Source organism: Canis lupus, chromosome 30, assembly GCF_003254725.2.
Source record: "Canis lupus dingo isolate Sandy chromosome 30, ASM325472v2, whole genome shotgun sequence".
NCBI classification, from domain to species: Eukaryota; Metazoa; Chordata; class Mammalia; order Carnivora; family Canidae; genus Canis; species Canis lupus.
The window spans coordinates 30,035,606-30,053,565 of NC_064272.1; the positions used below are offsets into that span (position 1 = coordinate 30,035,606).

General features: G+C 37.4%; 1 protein-coding gene across 6 annotated transcripts in view; it reads right to left on the reverse strand.

The window, feature by feature from the left end:
- DPP8 (dipeptidyl peptidase 8) overlaps positions 1-17,960 on the reverse strand; it is an 81,421-nt gene that overhangs the window by 18,919 nt on the left and 44,542 nt on the right. For 3 of the 6 annotated variants that reach the window (XM_049104030.1, XM_025472448.3, XM_025472447.3), the window contains exons 13-20: positions 16,564-16,643; positions 13,563-13,715; positions 13,154-13,289; positions 11,498-11,643; positions 7,294-7,440; positions 5,903-6,055; positions 4,507-4,649; positions 3,411-3,522 (exon numbers count right to left, since the gene is read on the reverse strand). In XM_049104030.1, coding sequence (XP_048959987.1) covers positions 3,411-3,522; positions 4,507-4,649; positions 5,903-6,055; positions 7,294-7,440; positions 11,498-11,643; positions 13,154-13,289; positions 13,563-13,715; positions 16,564-16,643 — 1,070 coding nt within the window. Of the gene's footprint in view, positions 1-3,410; positions 3,523-4,506; positions 4,650-5,902; positions 6,056-6,699; positions 6,857-7,293; positions 7,441-8,896; positions 10,089-11,497; positions 11,644-13,153; positions 13,290-13,562; positions 13,716-16,563; positions 16,644-17,960 lie in introns of those variants that run through there. The other 3 variants (XM_049104031.1, XM_049104032.1, XM_049104033.1) reach the window with 3 other exon arrangements.

Below are 17,960 nucleotides of genomic sequence, written 5' to 3' on the forward strand. Positions count from 1 at the left end.
TTTAGTAATACATCTCCTTCCAATGCTTTCCACAGAGTTTCAATGGGATTAACGATCTGGAGCACAGCCTCTCCGAGATATTACACACACGTATCCAGTATAAAGGCCCCTCTCTTCACCCTCAGGCTTACAGGATTTATCTATAGATCACTAGGTCTCCACGTGTGATCCACAGACTTCTGGGGTCCTCAGAAGCCCTTTCAAGGGAACACAAGGTCAAAACCACTTTCAGAACAATTTGCCTCATTCATTGTGTTGGCGTTTTTTTATCAATAATGCAAAAGCAATGCTGGGTAAAAGTGCCAGGGCCTTAGCATGAATCAAGGATATGACATTAAATTGTCCTAGATGTTACAGTATTCTTCATCACCATGCACTTGTAGTAAAAACCAAAAGTTCTTTAAATTGCACCCCCTGAATTTAACCTTTTAAATGTTCTGTGGTGACAAAATGGGAAGAAAGCAAAAAGCAATTCTGCGACAGGATATCTCAAGGAAAAGTACTTAGGCAACTGAGTTACAAGCTGAACTGTAATGTTCGCATTTTCAACTTGAAAGAATGACGACAACTATGGTGATTCAGATTTGGGTATCTGGTAAATATGTGCTCAGAAATGAATGAAGTGAGCTGGTCACTTCAAGGATAACACTGACAATATTTATTGCCAATGATAAATTTTGAGCTTTTTAGTATATGTGTTGCCAAAGAGAGCACAAATTTTGAGCTTTTAAGTAAAAATTAGAACTCTGGAAAATTTGTATCTACCACTACAAGGTCAATGAGCTTCCCCATACTTACAAACTTTTCTGATGGGATTAGAGGTAGTATATGTGATTTTAAAAAATACTGTGTAATGAAATGAGCCAATACTGAGAAGACTGATATCACACAGATGACCAATGTATTTGTAAAAGATCCATTTGAAGTACAGGATCCAAAAATCCAACCTTTTTTTTTTTAAAGGATTTTATTTATTTATTCATGAGAGACATACACAGAGAGAGAAAGAGAGAGAGAGAGGCAGAGACACAGGCAGAGGGAGAAGCAGGCTCCATGCATGGAGCCCAATGTGGGACTTGATTCTGGGTCTCCAGGATCACACCCTGGGCCGAAGGCAGGAGCTAAACTGTTGAACCACTGGGGCTGCCCCAAGACCCAACAGATTTTAATGTAACATAGTATGAAATGTTTATAGGTTATGGCTTCAGATTCCACACTAAAACTAACCTTTAAGAAACTAAGATCTGTCCAGTTTTGGTATAGTATTGAAGAAGAATATCCAAAAGAAAAAAAAGAAAAGAAGAATATCCACAATTATCTAAAGTATTCCTCCCCCCCTTTTTTTTAAAAAAGATTTTGTTTATTTGTGTGTGTGTGTGTGTGTGTGTGTGTGTGTGTGAGAGAGAGAGAGAGAGAGAGAGAGGTTATTTGTGTGTGTGTGACAGAGAGAGGGAGAGCGAGCGAGCATGAGCAGGGGAAGGCAGAGGGAGAAAAAGAGTCCCTGCTGAGCTGAGAGCCCGATGCGGGGCTCACTTCCAGGACTCTGGGATCATGACCTGGGCCAAAGGCAGACACTTAACCATCTGAGCCAACCAGGAGGCCTTCCTCCCCTTTCTTAACTACATAGTCTGTGAGGCTGAATTTTTTTCATACAGTAGTCCCCCCTTATGCACAGGGGACACACTCAAGATCAACAACGGATGCCCTGAAATCTCAGACAGTACCAAACCCTATAGATATTGTTTTCTTCCCATACGTACATACCTATGATAAAAGTTTTGTTTATAAATTAGGCACAAGAGATTAAAACCAATAATTGATAATAAAATAAAACAACCATAACAACACATATAATAAAAGTTACCTGAATGCGGTCTCTCTCTCTCAAAATATCTTGTATTCTGCTCACTTATCTTGTGATATGAGATGATAAAGTGCTTATGTGATGAGATGAAGTGAATGACACAGGCATTGTGATACAGCGTTAGGCTGCTACTGACCTGACATTATGTCAGAAAGAGGATCATCTGCTGTTTTTTTTTTTTTTTTTTTTTTAAAGAGAGAGAGAGACAAAGCGCATAGCATGGGAGGGGCAGATGGGAGAGAAAGAATCCTAAACAGGCCCCACATCCAGCATGGAGACTGACACGGAGCTCCATCTCACAACCCTCAGACCATGACCTAAGCTGAAATCAAGAGTTGGACGCTTAACAAACTGAGCCACCCAGGTGCCCCAAGGATTGTCTACTTCTGGACTACAGCTGACTGTGGGTTAACTGAAATCTCAGAAAGCAAAACTGTACATAATGGGAAACTACTGTATACTTTAGCCAAAACGACACTTCCCAACAGATTGCACGTGGAAGCAAATATGAGAATCCAGGTGTCTTCCTTAAACCAGACATTAAAGGGATTCTATGAAAATGTAAAAATGATGCTACCTCTCTCAGTATTTTTTTGTTTCTTTGTTTTGGAAAATAGCTTTTCTCCTACACAAAAACTTATTTTTGTTAATATGTAATAGTTTATTATTATTTTTAAAAAAATATCTGAAGTTTTTCTTAGCTTTAGGGATGGCTAGCTGGCTCAGTTGGAAGAGCACGTGGCTCTTGATTTTGGGGTCATAAGTTCGAGTTCAATGTTGGATATAGAGATTACTTAAATAAGTAAATAAACTTAAAAAATAAAAACACCAAACTTTCTCTGTTTTAATATCTTCTATGAGAAATACTGACAGACACAACCCATATAAATGAAAGCTCTTTGGGATGTATAGGGGTCCTGAGACCAAAATGCTTGAGAACTGCTGCTAGACAAATAGCTCACAGTTTACCGACATAAATGTCAACTGAAACATAAAAGAGGAAAAAGTAGTATTTTTCATTTCTTATGAGCACATAATCTGTGAAAGAAGTACAAAGGAGGAAGAAATGAACAGGTTACCTTTTATTTTTATTTTTTATTTTTTTCAGGTTACCTTTTAAAACCACTTTTTTGAATAATAGAGCAATGGAGGTATAGTTAATTTGTGGCTTTCTGTTCCAATGTCAATCAGGTCCTACAAATCCTTTAAAACAGTGATATCAAGTAGCATTTCCTTACCCTTCCAAGGGGAAGAAGAAAAGCAAAGGAGGATACTGAATAGACTCCTGTCATCTTTTCCATGATGACAAACTGAAAACAGCTAGAGATACACAAGTCATAGAATCCAACAGGCCAGTTCTAAGCCCAACTTTGGCAGAATTTTAATTTTTACCCAACTGAGGCACTATTAACTATGCCTATGACTTCAGATGTCTTAAGCAGAGAGTGGTCACAGCTGAAAACTCAGCCTTACTCCATAGTTATTATATTTCAAAGTAATCAATCACTAATTACTACGTAATTCAATTAGAAAATGAAGAACTCACCTGTAAATCATATGGCTTTCCAGCCCTCACTAAAAAACTCAGTAATATACTGGTGTGTGCAAAATGGACATTCTCATCCAAGAATCCATGTAAAAGTAGTAAACGATTTGGTCTGGAGAAATGGAAATATTAGAGGATTAGGCAAAATAGAATATTTAGGGGGAATCCCTGGGTGGCTCAGTGGTTTGGTGCCTGCCTTTGGCCCAGGGCGCGATCCTGGAGTCCCGGGATCGAGTCCCATGTTGGGCTCCCAGCATGGAGCCTGCTTCTCCCTCTGCCTGTGTCTCTGCCTCTCTCTGTTTCTCTATCATGAATAAATAAATAAAATCTTAAAAAAAAAAGAATATTTAGGAAAACTGCTTAAGGCCTTTAATCATAACTATTTGTTAATATTATAATTATATATGTATAGAACTACATATAGTTATATAATATACAATAGAATTATATAAAAACATGTAACTATATAATAGTTAATATGAATAAAGCTAACTTCTTTGTACTGTCATGTTAAAATAAGAATTTAACATTTTCAATAATAAATTTGTAATACAGTAACCAGATACTACACGTAATGAAAATCATGCGTTCAATTTCTTATGAAGATATTAGCATATATCAATAATCATAGCATTTTCCTAGGGAAAGAAAATCATAAACATTATCTACAGAATATATTTAAGCAGAAACAGAATTTTTTCTACCTTGAAACAGTTATGTACTTAAACTTCTTTCAGCACAGTAACTGCTTCAAATATACCTTGTTTAAAAAACCCAAATTATAAGAACTGGCCTGTAATTCAGCTTTGAGAAATAGCTATGCTATTTGAGAATCTATAAAATATTAGTCTCGGTTTTGCAGTATTTGCAGTTTTCGTTATTACTTTTTAAAAGATTTTACTTATTTATTCATGAGAAATACAAAGAGAGAGAGAGAGAGAGAGCAGAGACACAGGCAGAGGGAGAAGCAGGGCTCCATGCAGGGAGCCCGACATGGGACTTGATCTCGAGACTCCAGGATCACGCCCCGAGCCAAAGGCACACGTTCAACTGCTAAGCCACCCACCCACCCAAGCATATTAAAGCTTGAACTTACTCAGAGGGAAACTTTTCTGCTTGCATGGCCACAGATCCTAAGTAATAGCCCTGTTCATTCTGGTCAGGGTGGCCCATATAACGTTCTGTGTAGCCTGTATCATAGAAGATCCACAGAGTAACTGGGGCCCCAGCAATGGCAACCTACATAAGACAACAGCAACAGTTAAGTGTGGTCCAAAAAAGAATGGCTAGCAATAAGAATGTGTAACTGCAAATTTATAGGCTAAAATTATCCTTAGGCTTTAGCCTCACAACTGGTGCATACATGATCTCAGGCAACTCAGAAAATCAAAGTGGAGTGCCAAGGTCAAGAATTTGATACTTTGTGAGTCAGTTAGCTTAATGTTCCACAGGCATGCCACATACCAAACCCTTAACCTGGGCTAGATGAAATATACACACGGGACCCCTTTGTTAAAAAGGGAGACCGAACTAGAACACATGAATGCCTCAGTGTAAACTCATTCCTGCTACTGGGGGAAAAAGGTGTGATAAGTGTCAGCTTTATATAGGAAAAGCAGTCATTTCTATTTTTCTTCCTTTTCTTTTTGGTTTCTATTGGCAATACAGAATTTTTAACAGTGAATGAAATATATTTAAGCACGAAACACTTTCCTCATTTTAAGGTTCCCACACACAGTTTTATACTTAAATATTCTAATTACTTTCTTGACGGCTGCAAGCCTATGAAAATTATGGCAGTTTTCAGAGTTTATTATTATAAAGACTATCTGAATATACATACAAAAGCAAAAACCCTATCATTTCCATTCTTAAAATTATTTTTCACCCAAAGATAAAATCATGTTATTGAAATACCAAAAAAAAATTTCATAATTGCCATTCTCTTAACACTTTTTAGCATCTTTATATATTTCCTTCCAGCAAATTTTTGTAGGAAATTGTTTCTAAAATCATAACCATCACTTATATATATATTTAATATGTTATTCATTCAATCAAGATTGATTCAAGATCTACTATGTGCCAAGCATTGTGCGTGGCTACTGAGGATATATCAGTACACACAAATCCCTGCCCTCTGAGCTTGCAGTACAGCAACTAAATAATTAATTATAATCTAATATGTGTGTATGTGTGTGTTTTACTAATCATGACTATCTTCCATAATCTTTGGCATGTCTATAAATAGCCAACAACTGGTCATCAAGTTGACAAGTGTGTTTTAATATAGATAGTAGATATCTCACATGGCTATCAGTAGTTGACAAGATAACATCTATTATCTCACATGACTGTTAGATACACAAACCCTAACATTTTATAACATTGCCAACTCTGTAAACCTTTAGAAAATAGGCACTTTCCCATATCCTCAATTTATAGAAAATTCTACCCCACTGCAAAAAGAAGTACAATAGGAAGTCACATACCCTGAAGATATCTGACCTCTGCATTAATGCCATCAGGGAGAGGTATCCTCCATAGGACCAGCCATGGATGCCCACACGATCTAAGTCAATGAAATCATATTGAGAAGCTAGATACTGGAGTCCTTCCACCTGATCGTCAATCTCTATTTGACCCTGTCAAAAAAGGGAGAACATTTCACTGACTCTGATGAATAGAAGTCTCATTATCAGAGTGCTTTTAAAGCTGATAAATGTTTTTTACTAAAAATAACTGTAGTTTAAAAAAAAATTCATTATCAATTGAGACTCTGTTGCCTGAAAAAAATTTTAAAGTCTATTTAGAGATAGGGCCTATAGTTTCTGTTGCTAGTCAACCCTAGAGTTTAGTTAACCCTTAGTCACAAAGTTCTTTCCTCCTGAGACCCAAACTGTTTCTTGCTATATGGGTATTTCCTCTTTCCATTTGTTCTGTTGTCTGCTAAGAGGTCAGCATTTTCCTTGTAACAAGCCTTCCTATACCCAAAGACAAAAAATTAGCCCCCTTAAGTGGTTGACTAATTTTACTTCTTTTTAAAACTTAATGCAGTAAAGCAGAAGGAATTACTCTTGAGGTCTTATTCTCCTATTTCCCCATCATCTACTTCTAGGAACTGAACACAAGCTATTTCTTTAAACACCTATTAAATCCTAATTCCTATAATCACCACCCTGTCTGTATTACTAGGCCTGCCAGTGCACACAATCTCACTTTACTGAGCCAAAAACAAAAATAAAAACCAAAAAACTTACATGAGAATACAACATAAGGTCAAAGAACTGGGTGTGGGAGAAAATCCCATGTCTTACTCAGCATGTCCAATACACTGGCAAACACAGTAACTGCCTTACTGTGTAAAAGGAACATCGGATTCTCATCATTTCCCAAAGCAGCAGAAAGGACATGGGGCATCTCTAAAAGGTAGCATTTAAAGCTTCCTGTAGAGAGAAAGAGGCTTGTCACAAGGAAGGCACTAACCAGTTGGTTTCTCTCTTCACAGAGGACAGAACAAATCTCATTTATTCCTCTCAATAGGTCACAGGATGCTGAAAACTATGGTGCTGCTTTCTGACTAAGCTGGACATACAAAATAAGAGAGGGTTTTTCTGTGTAAAACTGGTTCTATCTCAGCTCCCCAAAGTTATATACTGGTAGACAGGTAGATGTGAGTTAGCCTAGTGAATATCAAGCTGTATCTTCCCTCCCATCCCTGTACTCTTAACACAGACACACAGAGGCAGACACACACATTCTCTCTCTGTCTCTCTCACTCACAGCCCCTTTCCCCAACACTCACTCTCTGGGATTTCACATCAAGCAATGAATCAGAAAATGTAAATGTCTTTAAAAGAAAAATGTTTGTATGCTCACACACCATTTTGTATTTAAAGGCGCCTTCAAATTTAAGCCCTCGGTGACAGGATCCCCTGTTGTCTATCACTACAACCACATAACCCAGAGAGGCTAGGGTATTCAAGCGGAAATACTTGACTCCTTTAAACCGATTATTCACCAACTGCACCTGAGGAAGAAATACAACTTCAGTGAAATTTATTATATGGTGATACAAAAAAATATAAGAGGCAGGGTACTATGAAAAGGAGAAAGCTTGAATTTCTGGTATTATTTTGCTTTTAAGATGAAATTATTTTCTGGTGGCAAGAACACTTATCACAAGATGTACCCTCTTACCAACATTTTAAACGTACAATATAGTATCATTAACTACAAGGCAATGCTGTACAGATCTCTAGAACTTACTCATCTTGCATAATTGAGATTTTGTGCTTGTTGATTGGAACTCCCTGTTTCCCCTGTCCCCGACTTATTTTTAAACTTACTTAAATTTTTTCATGTTTATGTTGCTTCTTTTTCAACTTCACACTCAAGGTTCAGGGCAATTACTGAGCAACTACAGACTTTAAAACTGTAACCAAGATATTCATTACATATGAGACAAAAGATTTAACCTGCCCCATTGAAAAAGTTAATAAAATCATTACTGCTACCCCCAAAGAACTGTGTCATTCAAATGACAGAGACAAGGATAAATCAGGTCATTTTTATTCTCTGTCTCTTCGGGGGTTGTCCCTGGTCAGTAGCAGAAAAATTTAGTTGCTTTTTTTAAGAGTTATTTATTCAGAGCAAGCGAGCATGTGAAGCGAGGGGCAGAGGAAGAGGAAGAGAGAAAATCATTAGCTCTGCTGAGCATGGAACTCTATGCAGGGTTCAATCTCATAGGCAGGGCTCAATCTCACAACTGTGAGATAACCACCTGAGCTGAAACTAAGAGTTGGGTGCTTAACAGATCTGAGTCACCCCAGGCGCCCCCCAAAATGAAAAGTTTTTTCTGACTGAAACCAATGGGAAAACCAAATCAGCCACTTAATTAAGAATCAACATCTTCTTCAAGCAATGAATGTATACTGAGCATTTACTGGGATAAACTGGGGTGTGTGTGCTGTATGTGTGTAGATAATCTTTTTCTTCTTGAATTTCTGGATATTCAGTATCACTGTAACAACTGTCAAATTGGTCTTCCTGTTTCTACTCTTGTCCTCCTATAGTCTATTCACATGGTAGATGGATGATTTTAAAATGCAAATTATGTAAGACTTTATAGCTTAGCTCCCTCCAATGGTAGAGTTTAGATCTCATTCAAAGATCCTTACCATTGCCTTTAAGATCTTATATTATCTGGCTATTTCTCTGACCAGTCCTTTCATAACAAATCCCTACTTGTACACTATACTCTAACTTTATTATCAATTATTCCTAGTTGATTCTAATCCCCAGGACCTTGATATTTACTGTTCCCTCTGTCTGGAATGCTCTTCCCTCAGATCTTTAATGTAGTTCACTCCTTCATCTCATGTACTCTCAGAGACCTTCCCTGAATTTCCTATCAGAATTATCCTTTTAGTCTCTCTGCCATCCTCTTTCCCAATAATTATTTAAAACACTTCCATTTTATTAAGTTGTATCATTTATATGTCTAGTCATTTATTATTTTCCTCATTAAGCTCCATGAAGGTGGGACATTAGTCTGATTTGTTTGCTATGGTATCCTCACTGCCTAGAATAGTACTTTGTACATAATAGGAACTCAATGCTACTTGCTGAATGAATGAATGAAAAATGGAGATAGGAGAATGAGGTTTTCGCTTTCTTTTTAAAAAGTTTTTAAATTATTTCCAGTATAGTTAACAATGTTTTCCCTTTATCTCTTGGGAGGAGGGGCAAAAGGGAGGGAGCTGAAAAAGGAGTATTTAAAGAAAACTACTTCAGGGTTCCCGAGTAGCACAGTTGGTTGGGTGTCCAGCACTTGGTTTCTGCTTGGATCCTAGTCTCACGGTAGTGGGACTGAGCCCCATGTCCGGCTCTGCACTCAGCAGGGAGTCTGCTTGGGGACTCTCCCTCTTCCTCTGTGCCATACCCTTGCACTCGCGCTCTCTCTCTAAAATCAATAAATCTCTAAAGAAAAAAAAAAACAAAACTACTTCACATCTTTGCCTGTGGTCATGCACAAAAATGGCCTCAAATGCCTATTATGAACATTTCCCCCAAGAGCCAGTGTTTGTGCCTAGGCAGCCAGAGGCCTGCTCCTTCTGGAAGAAGGTACTTAAACATAATGCCCTTTGGCACTGAGAATTCAAAAGTGTCCTTCGGTATCAATTCTTCAAAACCTGTGTCCTGCTATCACTTAGCCTGCTTTCTTGTGCATTTATATTTATAGAACAGTGTCTGGCACATAGGAAACACAACATGGATTTGTTAAAGAAACATTTAAAAATATACAGCTGTTATCAATAAAAGGTTAAAGAACTAAGCCTAGATGACTTTAATCAGAAATATTTGCTTTTCTTGGATTTCACTTCTGTCAACTATAGACATTGCTATACTTAGTGACAAAGTAACTCACTTCATGTCACAAATTGTGACTCTTGCCAATCAGCAGATTCCCACTTTGACCTGAATATATGCCAAGAAAAAACAGAGTCTGGACTGATAATAAGATTTAATCAAAGTTAACAAGGCTTTGTGTGCTATTAAAAAGATCTGGTCTTATATTAAAGAGCCTCTTCAGTCAACAAATAAGAGGATGAATGATTTCCCAATAAGTTGAAAGGCCAGAGTCATTTTATCATGTAGTCGCATGGGGAAATTTCTCTGCAAAATGAACAGAATATTCTGAGAAAGAAACTATTCCAGTAAGTGTAAAGAAGTATTTGTATTCATAAGTGCTACAAACAATTGAACAATTTTATTTTAATTGCACTGGTTAAGACTTTTTAAAAAGACTTATTTATTTTTAGAGAGAGAGCAAAAGAGCAAGAGAACAAAAGGGCACACATGGGTGAGTGTAAGTGGGGCAGGGGGCAAAGGGAGAGAATCTTTCAAGCAGACCCCACACTGAGTGAAGAGATCGGCCAGGGCCTTGGCTTAATTCTACAACCCATGTGATCATGACCTAGGTCAAAAGTGAGTGGGATGCTCAACCAAGTGAGCTACCCAGGCACCCCAAGACTTTTTATTATGATAAAATATACATAAAATTTACTATTTCAACCATTTTAAGTGTATAATTCAGTGACATTAGGTATTTACCCTGTTATATAACCATCACCAATATCCATATCTGGAATCTTTTCATCATCTCAAAAAGAAACTCTGTATCTTATTAAATAACTCCCTATCCCTCCCCCAGTCCCTAACAATCTCTATCCCACTTTTAGTCTCCATGAATTAGCTTCTTCTGGGTACATCATACAAGTGCAATCAAACAATATTTCTCCTTTTTTGTCTCTGGCTTATTTCACTTAGCATAATGTCTTTAAAGTTTATCCTTGTTGTACCATATATCAGAACGTCATCCCACTTTATTAATCAATCAATCAATCAATTAATTAATTATTTTTGTCATTGTATTTAAGTCTGAAAAATATTTGTATGGATATACCACATTTTGGTTATTCATTCATCTATCAACAGACACTGGGTTGTTCCCATCTTCTGGCTATTGTGAACAATGCTGCATAATGAACATGGGTTCATTTGAGAGAGAGAGAGAGAGAGAGAGAGCGCGCGCGCGCGCAAGAGTGCACGAGCCACGGGGAGAAGCAGTGGGAGAGAGAGGGAGAAGCAGACTCCCCACTGAGCAGGGAGTCTGACATGGGGCTCAATCTCCGAACCCTGGGATCATGACCTGAGCTGAAGGCAGATGCTTAACCGACGGAGTCACCCAGGCACCCCTCTAAACAGGAATTATAAGCCAGAGTCAGTAACAGCAGAGGCCCAATAATGCTCAAATATTAACTTGAATAATTGACTAGACATTTAAAAAACAATTCTAAAAAATATATATGTATACATAGAGATGTATGTATATAAATATGCCCACCTGAAAGGTGGGTGGAGAATGAGTGAAATAGATAATGGGGATTAAGGAGTGCACTTATTGTGATGAGCACTGGGTGATGTACAGAATTGCTGAATCAGTATACTCTATACCTGAAACTAATAAAACACTGTATGTTAACTATACTGGAGTTAAATAAAGTTTAAGTAAATATGCCCACCTGAGGACCACCATATATGAATAGCACAGTAGGGTATTTCTTTCCAGGTTGTAGATCATGAGGTTTGTACAGCATCCCATACAACGTAAATCCAGTAGTACTTTCAAAAGAGAAAATCTCTGGAGGGGTGTAGTCAGGAAGAGGACCTGGGAGGAGGAGATAACAAAAAGAGTATGTAAAAGGAGTTCTTATTGGAGCTCTGCAATCTGAGAGCAAGGAAAAAAACCCATAAACCCATAACCACACACAGAATAACCGACCATCTCCCTTTCAAGTGATAAGCAAGAAATTAAGTAAGAACATTTATCTTTAAAAAAACAAAATCTAATAAACATATCAAATTATTTCAAAAGTAGATACACAATATTCTGAATAATCCTTGGAGCCTAGGAGGTATTTAGATATGAAATTATACAAATACTCTGTGCTTGATTCAGTGTAACTTGATGATGGTTAAGCCATATACCTGATTAGAAACTGGAAGCACAAATTTAATTCAGTCAATTTAACTTGCTCAGAGCCAGTGCTCAAAAAACATTTGTTTCTGATCATTAGAGAATTAGCCTAACCAGGACCCAAAACAGTAACTCACTGTCAGTCTTTGGTTTACCAAAGATATACCGGACCTATCCTAAGTCTGTGTATACTGGATAATGTTACAATCTAAGCAGAGATCACCACCATATTACAAATTCTACTTGTGGACATTAGAACATACCCTGTGGCTTTGCATTAATTTCTTAATCCCTTAGCAGATATTCATGAATAAAAATACTTAACAGGAAAAAAGATCTGGGGACAAAGTGGATTAAAGATACATAAAATTATTCCATTTTTTAAGAAACCAAGCATTTAAAAAATAGATAATTCACAGTGCTCTTCATTCCCACATAGAACTAGTGTTCTATCTTTTATTAAGATGGCCATTGCAAGTGTTTTTTTTTTTTTTTTTTTTTTTTTTTTTTAAACTTTTTTTTTTTTTTTTTTTAATTTTTATTTTATTTATGATAGTCGCACAGAGAGAGAGAGAGAAGCAGATAGGCAGAGGGAGAAGCAGGCTCCATGCACCGGGAGCCTGACGTGGGATTCGATCCCGGGTCTCCAGGATCGCGCCCTGGGCCAAAGGCAGGCGCCAAACCGCTGCGCCACCCAGGGATCCCTGCAAGTGTTTTAAAAGTTAAGAAAGCTACCAGCTGGTTATTCCCTAAAGCTGCAGCTTCCCTGCTCAGAGTCTTACTAGTTCAGTGTACATTATCTTCATTTGAGAAATCACCAAACATGTGAACAAATCATTCCTAGCTGCTACTATGACTATTTTATTCTTAAGTTTCAAAAAGGCCCTCCAGGGATGCCTGGCTGGCTCAGTTGGAAGAGTGCGCAATTCTTCATCTTGGGGTCATGAGTTTGAGTCCCACACTGGGTATAGGAGATTACTTAAAAAAAAACTTCAAAAAGGCCTTCCAAACCTGCTCCTGCCTACAGTGGGAGGTAACCCATCTTACTTGGTGGTTGACAGAATAGGAATGATGGGATCAATCAGGAACTCAGCAGCTCAGGGACAAGTGGTGGTGAGAAGTGAGAAATGTGGACATACGAAACAGGTTTAGTGTACTTATGTATAATCCTACTTGAAATCAGGTTCAGGGAAATGAGTACCTGCTGAATCCAAAATGGTGGCCCAAAATTCCTTTGTTTTGCAAGTTGGGTCATCTTCAGGGCTTGAGAGCTTGTAAAGGGACACACAGTGTGGATTCTTCTGGTTACTATACTTACTTATAAAGAAGTCACAATGCTAGAGAAAGGAGAAACAATTACTTTTTCCCCATGGAAAAGTAAAAAAGGTGCTATATCTGCACTGGTGCTAGAGCAGGAGTATGGTAAGAGTGACCATTTATGTCCATATACAATGCTGACGTTAAGAGTAGACTTTTTAAAGTTTTTCTTCAGAGAATCAGACTTTGACAGGCCAATTTCACCGATTTTCACATTATTCTAAAGGAGTATTACATGAGCAGAAGGTTTTTTTTATAGGATAGGAAACCCTTTTCCAACAGGGACTTAATACCTGGCTGATGCAGCAAGAGTGGGAATAGCCACGGTCAGTCAGCCTTGTCACCTCTCCAGGATTTACATAACTGACCACATATAGGTGATGTTCTAAAGGAGAGTCCTTGGTGCCTTCAAAATATACCAGCTTCCTGACTTCATCAACCTGGATCTGCCAAAAAACAACAATAGAAAAATCAGTGCTAACGGGACCTTGGCCAAGCTAGTAACTCGACAAACAATTCCCAATTTCATTTAGAAACATTTGAGTCACTCTTTCACTAGTGCCTCTTAAAAATTTTTTGCCACCAATGTTAATAAACCTGAGTTGGTTTGCTTATGACTTTTATACCTAAGAATAAATCTCTTTCACAAGGAAAAAGGACACATGAATTGCATGCTATTATTAGTTTCGCACATGGTCAAAATGTGCGTTTTCTTAAAATTCAAGAGTTAGTTCATTAAAATGACAATACTTTAAAGGGAAAAAACATACCTGTATCACCCCTTAGGTCAACCATTCATGCCCACTTAAAAGAGTCTCATTTTAGAATCTTGTATATCTCTTAGTGCAGTATTATCTTAAGTAGTACTTTTTTGGTCTTTTGTACAAACTTGCAAAAGTGTTTTATCTAGTCGGTTGGGAAATAACTGAACTCAATTACAGTTTCAGTACTGGTATAGTTTATAAATAAGTATGGATAAGATTTTTAAGTCTTCATTTGGAACTCAAAAAAACTGTAAGTAAACTCACAGCTGAATTCTTCCCAAATTACACTTAAGAGTCTAAATAAATAAACAGCTTTTATTATCTGTTTAAAATATTAGCCTACTCAGTGTTTAATGAAATTCAAATTTTTTTTTTTTACACAGAAAAGAAAACAAAGATACATTTCCAAAAACAAGTATTTTTAAATGCCACTTTTTCTCTAGGAAGCTGCTTCTTCATTACAAAATATTTTTCTAGCTTACATAGGTACAGAAATAAACACAGTTGAGATTAAGTAGGGCTACGTGACACATGTATGTAGAAAGGATACAAGTGATAGGAAATGCCAGAACAAACATTCATGAAGTTTCATAGGTATGTGTTAATCTGTGCAAAAGGTCAGGACAGGTTCTGCTCTTGACCTAGCAGCTGGAGTCAGGCCTTTCAAAACTGAAGAAATAACAGGTTAGTTTCTGACCCCTGATTATAATGGCTCTTTTCTTTGTTTTCTGTAACTATTTTATTAGACAGAAGTATCAGAATAATCTTGAAGGGCTTGTTAAGCAGATCGCAGCATTCCACCACCAGAATTTCTGATTCAGAAGGTCTGGGGTAGGCCCAAGAATTTACCTTTCTAAAATGTTCCCAGGTGATGCTCAGGCTATGGGTTGGCCCAAGGACCATACTTTGAGAACCACTCCTCAACAGTGAGGAGCACATGGGCTTAAAGGTCTCAAAGCTTGGGGCAGTCTGGGTGGCTCAGCGGTTTAGCTGATCCATGCCGCCTTTAACTCAGGGCCTAATCCTGGAGACCCAGGATCGAGTCCCACGTCAGGCTCCCTCCATAGAGCCTGCTTCTCCCTCTGCCTGTGCCTCTGCCTCTCTCTCTCTCTCTCTCTCTCTGTGTCTCTCATGAATAAATAAAAAAAAATCTTAAAAAAAAAAGGTCTTAAAGCTTTACCCAATTATTGCCGTTCTTTGGGTGGGAACAAGGTCACGTAAAAGCAGAGGGGAAAGGTAACTTAAAAAAAATAAAGCAAAATAAAGCAAGGATAGAGGGGATGTAGAAGAGTAAGAAAAAGAGGCACAACAAATTAAGTAAGTAAGCAGGACATAAAGAAGAAAATCGATGCATATAAATGCAAGTAATAGAAGGACATTTAGATTGCCAAAATAAGATTCAGATCTGTGTAAATACAATTCTGTGGATTCCTCAGTATTATCCAACGATTATACAGTAGGAACGTTACAAGAGTGTAATTTTTTGTTATCAGAACTTAGAATTCCACAGTAAGATTCTTCTCAAATGACAATAATATCCAAGGCCCCTAAATGGAAAAAAATATTTTTTGGATATATAACCAGAAGGCCATGTGAGACCCTCAGTGGAAATTAGACATTAATGGTTACCTATGATATTCTAAAATTTTTACCAACAAAACCAAACCTGAGACCCGGATCTTCATTTTTTCTCCTTAACTAGTTTGGGGACTATGAGTGACTTCTATAGTAGCTAATACACATAATCTTTCATTGAATCTCCAAATCAATTTGAGGAAAATCATTGGCCTTCATTAAATCTTGGTAGCATAATCAACTTAACTGAATGTATCACACACATAAAGGATGGAGTTCTTAGAGCTCTCGGGAAACTAACCACATAACTAAAAGTTCAAATAGACACAAGTACTATGAAAGGCAAAAGAAAAAAATTAGAATTCATTGAATTGCCACAGAAAGCCACAAGCTAAGAGGAAAGAGGTGGATTTTCCTCTTTTTCCACATCAATCTACACTCTGTATGTATGTTAGCCACTTTGTAGATGGTGGATAGAATTTTAAATTTGTGAGATAAGATAAATAGATAAGTGAAAGAGAATCACTACCTCAGAAGTAGTAAATCCAATTTCTAATGTATAGAAATGACATTAAGAGATATAAAAATAATTTTCAAACAATATTCCAACTCACAACTTTTGCAGATTCAGAAAACATGGACCAGCCCTTTCCTTATTAAGTAGCAACACTATATTTGAAAATGGTGAACTTAAGTAATGAGAACACACCTAATACCAGGGCTATAAAATGGGTGACTCATAACTTTTTAAAAATTATTTTATTATTTATTTACTTTTTTGGCGACTTATAACTTAAACTAAGATTCTTCCTTTCTAATAAACCTTGAGTTCTTTTAGGCCCTAACTTAATATTGTCAAAACACTGGGGTCATATAAAGTTGTACTACTGCTTTTCAGTACTGCATAAATACAGCAAATGTTGACCAAACATATCAGTAGAATAAAAGAGCATACATTAGATCCATGCCGGCCAAGAACTTCCCATTCACCACTGGTAATTGCTATTTCCTCTTTGACAGGACACTTGAAATCACCTAAAGATAAACATAGTTATCATTCAGCACTCTGAATCAAACTATAAGCAAATGAAACAATGAATAACTCTTTTTTTATAAAACTCTTTCCAAAAAGGTACATTAAAAAATTCAAGTTATATCTGAGGTAATGGAATGTTTTGAAACTAAACACAGGTGATGACTACACAACACTGTGAATGTACCTACCTAATGCCACTGTTCATCTTTCTTTTAAAAATATTTTCATTTTTTTAAAGTTATTTCTATGCCAGCGTGGGGCTTAAACTCATGACCCTGAGATTAAGAGTCACATGGTCTATCGCCTGAGCCAGCCAGGCACCCTGCCACTTCATTTTAAAATGTTTATTTAAGGGGTGCCTGGGTGGCTCAGTTAGCTAAGCATCTGACTCTTGATTTCAGCTCAGGTCATGATCTCAGAGCTATGAGACAGACCTGTGACAGGCTCTGCACTCAGTGGGGAATCAGCTTGAGATTCTCTCGATCCCTCTCCCTCTGCCTCTTCCCCCCAATAAATAAATAAATCTTTAAAAAGAGTAAAAGGTTTAAAATGTTCATTTTAAAGTTGTTCATTTAATGTTATGTGAATTTCACCTTCATTTTAATAAGTCTACAGTTAAAAAAATTCTAAGTTATGAGTCTTCACAATACTCTGGAATAATGACAGAAGAAGGATCCACGTAAATCAAGTGAAAACAGCAAAACAGATTCTGATGGCAAAGCCAGAAAAGAACTCAAAAGCAATTGTATTCTTAGACCTAGAAGTCTAATGGGTTGACAAGGCATTTCCTCTAGAAAAGCAACAAACTACTTTAAAAGCCACAAAAGAAAAAAGTTTTATACAGTAAATGCCAACATGCCCCCATCTGTCTCTATGAGATTCTGTCTCAGTAAAGAAGACTCTCTTGGTGGCCAGTGACCAAAGGAGGAGGTTAAAAAAATGGAAACCATTTCTCTGCCTAGCAGCACTATGGAAAGAGACAGCTGGGGACAGGATGAGATGGTGAGATGGTAGAGGGTTTTTTATGGTTTTTATTTTTTATTTTTATTTATTTATTTTTTAAGATTTTATTTATTTATTCATGAGAGACACAGGAGAGAGAGGCAGAGGCACAGGCAGAGGGAGAAGCAGGCTCCATGCAGGGAGCCCGATGTGGGACTCCATCCCGGGTCTCCAGGATCACACCCTGGGCTGAAGGTGCCGCTAAACTGCTGAGCCACCGGGGCTCCCCTTTTTATGGTTTTTAAAAAGATTTTATTTATTTATTCATGAGAGACGCAGAGGGAGAAGCAGGCTCCCTGCAGGGAGTCTGATGT